Source organism: Dipodomys merriami, unplaced genomic scaffold, assembly GCF_024711535.1.
Source record: "Dipodomys merriami isolate MVZ:Mamm:240054 unplaced genomic scaffold, mDipMer1.0.p SCAF_6, whole genome shotgun sequence".
NCBI lineage: Eukaryota > Metazoa > Chordata > Mammalia > Rodentia > Heteromyidae > Dipodomys > Dipodomys merriami.
Window position 1 is genome coordinate 35,066 of NW_027206179.1, and position 7,420 is coordinate 42,485.

The 7,420-nt window shown below is 63.8% G+C and overlaps 1 protein-coding gene across 1 annotated transcript; it reads left to right on the forward strand.

Moving 5' to 3' along the window:
* The first annotated feature begins 440 nt into the window (after window positions 1-440).
* On the forward strand, window positions 441-2,595 carry CUNH19orf53 (chromosome unknown C19orf53 homolog). The gene is made up of 3 exons (XM_070002123.1): window positions 441-577; window positions 1,878-1,933; window positions 2,288-2,595. Exons 1-3 carry the CDS (start codon window positions 472-474, stop codon window positions 2,423-2,425), a joined length of 300 nt encoding a protein of 99 aa, XP_069858224.1. The 5' UTR covers window positions 441-471; the 3' UTR covers window positions 2,426-2,595.
* Window positions 2,596-7,420: the final 4,825 nt, after the last annotated feature.

Below are 7,420 nucleotides of genomic sequence, written 5' to 3' on the forward strand. Positions count from 1 at the left end.
CACACACACACAGTGTAGACTTTTAAATTTAGTATTTAAAGAAGCAGGGCTAGGGACACATAGCTTCAGGCCTGCCATGGGTTAGCCCCTGAGTTCATCCCATGCAGCACCAAACAATGATGATAATAATAATACTAAATCACCATTACTGAAGTTTTGGCAACCCCGTTAAAGTCTCTACTAATGAGGTGAACTCCTCATCGTCGTCGGCCTGAAGCCGCTGGTGCGATTTAGGAACACGACGTTTTACGAAGCATTGACTCCCTGTTAACTGTCACCGTGCTGACGAGCCCAGCGCTGTCCCTTTAACTGCGTCCCGTGAGCCCTCGCGCTCGCCGGCTCGCCCGCTGCTACCCGTGAGGCCTCGCGCCCGCCCCGCTGTATCCCAGGGTACCCGGCGGTTTCCGCCTGCCCTTTACCCCGCCTCTTCCGGAGGCGCGCAGGCCCGCCCCTTCCGGCGCGCTCCCGGCCATGGCGCAGGGGCAGCGCAAGTTCCAGGCGCCGAAGCCCGGGAAAAGCAGGAAGGCGGCGGCCGGGGCGGCGGCGGCCGGGCGCAACCGCGGCCCGAAGAAAGGCGGTGAGGAGCGGGCCGGGCGCGGGGGGGAGCGGGGGGGGGCGCGGGGAGGAGCGGGGGGGGGCGCGGGGAGGAGCGGGGGGGGGAGCGGGGGGGAGCGGGGGGGAGCGGGGGGGAGCGGGGAGGAGCGTGGGGGGAGCGGGGGGGAGCGGGGGGGGCGCGGGGAGGAGCGGGGAGCGGGGGGGCGCGGGGAGGAGCGGGGAGCGGGGGGGAGCGGGGGGGGGGCGCGGGGAGCGGGGGGGAGCGGGGGGGAGCGGGGGGGGGGCGCGGGGAGGAGCGGGGAGCGGGGGGGAGCGGGGGGGGGGCGCGGGGAGCGGGGGGGAGCGGGGGGGAGCGGGGGGGGGCGCGGGGAGGAGCGGGGAGCGGGGGGGAGCGGGGGGGGAGCGGGGAGGAGCGGGCCGGGCGCGGGGGGGAGCGGGGAGGAGCGGGGGGGGGAGCGGGGAGGAGCGGGGGGGAGCGGGGAGGAGCGGGGGGGAGCGGGGAGGAGCGGGCCGGGCGCGGGGGGGAGCGGGGGGGGGAGCGGGGAGGAGTGGGGGGGGGAGCGGGGAGGAGCGGGGGGGAGCGGGGGGGGGGAGCGGGGAGGAGCGGGCCGGGCGCGGGGGGGCGCGGGGAGGAGCGGGGGGAGCGGGGAGGAGCGGGCCGGGCGCGGGGGGGAGCGGGCCGGGCGCGGGGGGGAGCGGGGGGGAGCGGGGGGGGGGAGCGGGGGGGAGCGGGGGGGGGGGAGCGGGGAGGAGCGGGCCGGGCGCGGGGGGGAGCGGGGGGGGGAGCGGGGAGGAGTGGGGGGGGGAGCGGGGAGGAGCGGGGGGGAGCGGGGGGGGGGAGCGGGGAGGAGCGGGCCGGGCGCGGGGGGGAGCGGGGGGGGGGGGAGCGGGGAGGAGCGGGCCGGGCGCGGGGGGGAGCGGGGAGGAGCGGGGGGGGGTGCGCGGGGAGGAGCGGGGGGAGCGGGGAGGAGCGGGCCGGGCGCGGGGGGGAGCGGGGGGGGGCGCGGGGAGGAGCGGGGAGCGGGGGGGAGCGGGGGGGGGAGCGGGGAGGAGCGGGGGAGAGCGGGGGGGGGGGAGCGGGCCGGGCGCGGGGGGGAGCGGGGAGGAGCGGGGGAGAGCGGGGGGGGGGGGGGGGGAGCGGGCCGGGCGCGGGGGGGAGCGGGGGGGGGGGAGCGGGGAGGAGTGGGGGGGGAGCGGGCCGGGCGCGGGGGGAGCGGGCCGGGAGCGGGGGGGGGAGCGGGCCGGACGCGGGGGGGGGGCGCGGGGAGGACGCGGGGGGGGGGGGCGCGGCCCCAGCCTCACGCCGGCTTGTCTCTCCCCAGCTCGGGTTATCGCCCCCAAGAAGGCGCGCGTCGTGCAGCAGCGGAAGCTGAAGAAGGTGAGAGGGGGGAGGGGGGCGCCCGGGCCTCAGTTTCCCCCCGGCCGGTCGGCAGCGCCCGCGGGTGTTGACCAGGAGCCGGGCGCCGGTGCCCACGCCCGGAACCCCGGCGAATCGGGAGGCGGAGATCTGAGAGGCTCCGGGTTCGAAACCAGCCCGGGGCCAGAAAGGGCGCGAGACGCTGAGTCTGTCATTTAGCAGCAGAAAGCCGGAGGTGGAGCTGTGGCTCAAGCGGTGGAGCGCAGCAGCCTTGAGTGAACAAGCATAGGGATAGCGCTCAGGCCCTGAGTTCGAGGCCCAGGACACCCCCCCACACACGCACACACACGTCGGTGTAACCCCCTCGCCCCTCAGGACCTGGAGGTGGGGATCCGGAAGAAGATCGAGCACGACGTGGTGATGAAGGCCAGCTCCAGCCTCCCCAAGAAGCTGGCGCTGCTGCGGGAGCCTGGCAAGAAAAAGGGGGCCACCTCCAGCCCCGCGCCATCCTGAAGGCCCCCCCGCGCCGCTTCCTCCCCGTCGGCGACCTCCAGGGACTGCCCCCCTCGCCCTGCGTGGGAGCCGACCACCAGGTGTACAACTTGGCAGCAAGGACTTCTATGCCACTGGGGTCCCCTCTGTCTGCAACATCTTAACCCAGCAATAAACCCGTCCCTCCTGTCCGTCCTGCCGTCTCTGCCTTCCTGTCAGACCTGGGCGTGTGCGCTCCGGGCTGCCGCCAGCCCAGGGCTGCGGACTACAGCGCCTCCATCTCCTGCACGCGCTCCACGGTGGGGGGCAACGCATCTTCCGTGCCTCTCCTACGGTCTTGGTGCTGCTTCCATAAGGGTTACTGTGAGCCAGGCCGTCTTAGAACCTTCCAGGTGTCACCCGCGCCCAGGGACGCAGAGCCAGCACGGAAGCCCAGCCGGCAGCTTCCTGTGCCCCTCAGTGGTTTCCCATGCTCAGCGGCTCCCCCTGTCTGTGCCTGGACGTGCCAGGCCTCGCCCGGCCCTGCATGGCTGATGCCTCCCCGCACTGTGGGCTGCGGTGCTGTGACTTGTCTTCCTCAGCCAGCACCGGAGCAGGTAACACTGACACAGCCTTGTTTTAATGCTTTGTGGTACTTGGGTTGTGATTTGAACTCGGGGCCTTGGGAAGCAACTTTTACCACTTGAGCCACGTTCACCCCGAGTGCTTGCTTTGTTGTGTTCTGATTCTGTGGTGCTGGGATGGACCCTGGCACCTGCTGGGCACGCGCCTGCCTGCCTCGGTTTTAATGTGTTCTGGAACAAGGTCTCCCTAATTGGCCAAAAACTCATAGCCCTGCTGCCTCTGCCTCCCAAGCAGCTGGGATTGCAGGTATGTCCCACCACACTTCACCCAAGCGTGTGGACTTGGTCTCCTAGGGTAATAACGATAGCAATAATAATAGTGGAAAAATATTCTTTCTTGGATGCCAGGGGTTCTATGTATTCATTTATTTTTGGTAGTGCTGGAGGATTTGGTTTGGGCTGCTGATATTACAGAGCCACACCTCTAGTCCTGTTTGTTCTTTTTTTTTTTCCTTTTTTCTTTTTTTTTGGGGGGGGGGTCCAGTCGTGGGGCCTGAACTCTGGGCCTGGGCGCTGTCCCTCAGCTCTTCAGCTCAAGGCTAGCGCTCTACCACTGGAGCCACAGCACCACTTCCGGCTTTTTTCTTATGTGGTGCTGAGGAATCGAACCCTGGGCCTCAGGCATGCAAGGCAAGCACTCTACCACTGAGCCACCTTCCCAGCCCTCTTCTATTTATTTTTAGGATAAATTGGCCCTTCCTGCCCTGGGCCACCTACTGCAGGCTTCCCTTCCCTCCCACCCCCTAAAAAATATGCCACTTCTCCCAACTTGTTATTGTGTAGATGGAGTCTTGGGGAGTTTTAACCAGGCTGGGCATTAAACTGCAATCCTCCTTTTCTCAGCCTCCCAAGGAGCTAGGATTATAGACCTGTGCCACTAGTCTCAGGAGGCTGAGGCAGGAAGATCAGGACTTAGAGGTCTACCTGGGGCAAAACATTCCCTTAAAACAGCTGTTCAGGGGCTGGGAAGGTGGCTCAGTGGAAGAGTGCTTGCCTTGCATGCATGAGGCCCTGGGTTCAATTCCTCAGCAACATATAAGCAGAAAAAGCCAGAAGTGGTGCTGTGGCTCAAGTGGGAGAGCTCTGGCCTTGAGTTGAAGAGCTGAAGGACAGTGCCCAGGTCCAGAGTTCAGGCCCCACACCGGACCCAAAAAAAAAAAAAAAACAGCTGTTCTGATGTGTACAGAGTCGTCATCTAGCGCCTACACCTCAGCCCCACGGGAAGGGGCTACTGGGTCTTGAGCCAGAAACCTCTTACTCACCAGCTCCACAGAACTTTCCCTCATTGGTCACAGTGGTGCCCCAGCCACTAACTACCAGTTTTCTGGTAGTTAATTGATGAGTCTCAAGGAAGCCAGGTGCTGGTGGCTCACGCCTGTCATCCCAGCTACTCCGGAGGCTGAGAGCTGAGGATCGCGGTTCAAAGCCAGCCTGGGCAGGAACGTCCGTGAGACTCTCTCCAGTGAACCACCAAAAAGTGAAAGTGGCCTGGAGAGATACAACCAAAGAATACTCTCAAGGACTTGCCTGCCCCGGCTTGGCTGTGAGCCGGGATTCTCAGATCTCAGCCTCCCGAGTAGCTGGGATTGCAGGTGTGTCTCTTGATGGCAATTTGTCCCACGCAGTGCCTGTCCACACCCCTCCTCCACCCCCAGCCTTCTGTGCTCCTCCCCGCCAGCTGGGTCCAGGCAAAGGCTCCCCACGGAGCTGCCCCAGTCCAGCCCTCTGAAGCTTGGGATCCTGCCCTGCCAGGGCCGGGCCTCGGCTTTCTGCACCCCAGGGCCTTTGTCCATTCTGGGCTAGCTAGGCTCTACCTGTTGAGCCACAGCTCCGCTTCTGGCCATTTGGTGGTTCATTGGGGATTACCGTCTCAGACTTTCCTGCCAGAGCTGGCAGTCTCCTAAATAGCTGGCATGAGCCACTGGCACTCACCCAGCTTGAAAATCATATTTGAATATGTCTGGAAGGAGGAAGACCTAGAGCAGGCCCCGTCTGCTGGCGAGCGTCACCTGGCTCTGCCACAAGGGGGCGCCCTGCCCGGGAGCCTGGCACCCAGGCTAGCCTAGGAACTTCGTTTTGTTTTTCTTTATTTTTGCCATTACCGGGGCTTGAACTCAGGGCCTGGGCACTGTCCCTGAGCTTCTGTTTTGCTCAAGGCTAGCGCTCTGCCAACTGAGCCACAGCACCACTTACAGCTCTTTCTGTTTATGTGGTACTGAGGGATCGAACCCAGGAACTAGGCACACACTCTACCACTAAGCCACATTTCCAGCTCTGTGTGTGTGTGTCTCTGTGTCTCTGTGTGTGTGTGTGTGTTTCCAGCTGTGTGTGTGTGTGTTTCCAGCTGTGTGTGTGTGTGTGTTTCCAGCTGTGTGTGTGTTTCCAGCTGTGTGTGTGTGTGTTTCCAGCTGTGTGTGTGTGTGTGTGTTTCCAGCTGTGTGTGTGTGTGTTTCCAGCTGTGTGTGTCTGTGTGTCTGTGTGTGTGTGTCTCTGTGTGTGTTTCCAGCTGTGTGTTTCCAGCTGTGTGTGTGTCTGTGTGTGTGTGTTTCCAGCTGTGTGTGTGTGTCTGTGTGTGTCTGTGTCTGTCTGTGTCTGTCTGTGTGTGTGTCTGTCTGTGTGTGTGTCTGTGTCTGTGTGTCTATGTGTGTGTCTGTGTGTGTCTGTGTGTCTGTGTGTTTCCAGCTGTGTGTGTGTGTGTCTGTCTGTGTGTGTGTGTGTGTCTGTCTGTGTGTGTGTGTGTGTCTGTGTGTGTGTCTGTCTGTCTGTGTGTGTGTGTGTGTTTCCAGCAGTGTGTGTGTGTGTGCGTGTGTGTGTGTGTCCCAGGACTTGAATGCAAGGTTTGAGCTTTTACACTCAAGGCTAGCACTCTACCGCTTGAGCCACAGCTCCATTTCAGGCTTTTTGGTGGTTCATTGGAGACCAGCGCCTCATAGACTTTCCTGCCCTGGCTGGTTTTGAACCTCAATCTCTTGAGGATCTAGGATTACAGGCTTGAGTCACCAGCCCCCCAGTGGAACTCCTTTGATGGTGGAATGTGAAGCCACCTGCTCTTCTTAGGCTCCCTGCTTCTGGGGAACCCCACCCCACCCCTGGCGGTATGACCTTTGGGCCGAAGTCACTTCCCATCTCTGAGCCCCAGTACCTCCCTCCCACCCCTCAGAGTGGGGAGCTGGGGTGGGGGGGTCATTTGTGCTGCTCCCTTGGCAGCTTCTGCCTGGACATCCCCTTTCCACCACCCCTCTTGGCTCTCCAGACTCCATTGTCCTCGCTGCCCTCCTCTCCCCCGCCTGCAGGGCAGCGGGTGACACTTTGCCTATGAATAGGAGTTTCCACAAGGAAGACGCTGGGCCAGCAAGGGACTGGAAGCCAGCCACGCCGCCCAGGCTGGCTTCTGGCCAGCCCGCGGGGTGCCAGGCCCCCCTGGCCCCCCCTCCAGTCCCCCACCCCCATCTGCACTGCATGGAGATGAAGCCTGTTCCTCTCCCTACCTGAGCCTCCAGGGAAGCCCTATTTCTTCCAGAAGGCAGGGAGGATGGGGGGGACACACAGGTTTGGGGTCAGGAGTTTTGCATGCCCAGACAGTGAGCTCACCCCTACCCCTGCCAGCAGGAGGAAGAAATGTGGCCGCCGCCGTTTCCCAAGCCCGGGCTCGCTGGCGTCCCCAGAGGGGCTGAGCTGCCTGGCTGGAGCCCAGGCCACCGCCTCCCTTTCCTAACAGCATTTTTACCAAGGGACAGGCTCGAGAGGAACCAGGCCACTTCACCTCCCGGTGGCCCCCTGACCCTTCTGACCCGCAGTGCCTGCACCCCCCATCCCAGGGCTGTGTGGCCTAGGGCAGCCTGCTCACCCTTTCTGAACCTCTCTTTCCTCACCTGTATGGTGCGGCTAGGAGCACCAGGTTGCCCTTCCCAGCTGCGAAAGGGGGTGCTGTCCGTGTTCAGACCTCATCACATACAAATGTGTGCAGCCCTGAGAGACCCCATTTTCTGTTCCCTCAGCCCCCACCCCCTGCACTGGGTCAGGACCCAGCTTAAGGCCTGGATCCCACTTGACAGGAGCTCAGAGGTAAGACAGAGAGGGGTCCTGTTTGTATTGAAGCGCCCTAAATCCCTCCTGCGCCCCAGTGACTCCTGCCCCATAATTTCGTCCAAGTCATCCCCAATACCTCTAAGAAAAGGCCCAGGCTGGGGGCGTGGCTCCTTAGGGGCGTGGCGGAGCAGGGGAGGGGCTCTGATAGGGTATTTCGGTGGGCGTGTTTCCCTTTGTGGGCGTGGCTTGGCAGGCACTGGTGCGGTTGCTTGGGGGCGTGGCTCTGTGGTGCACTAGCTACGTCATGGCTTCAAAGTTGTCGGCGGGGCGTGGCTCCGCGGACAGGTCCTGCGGGCGCCAGGCC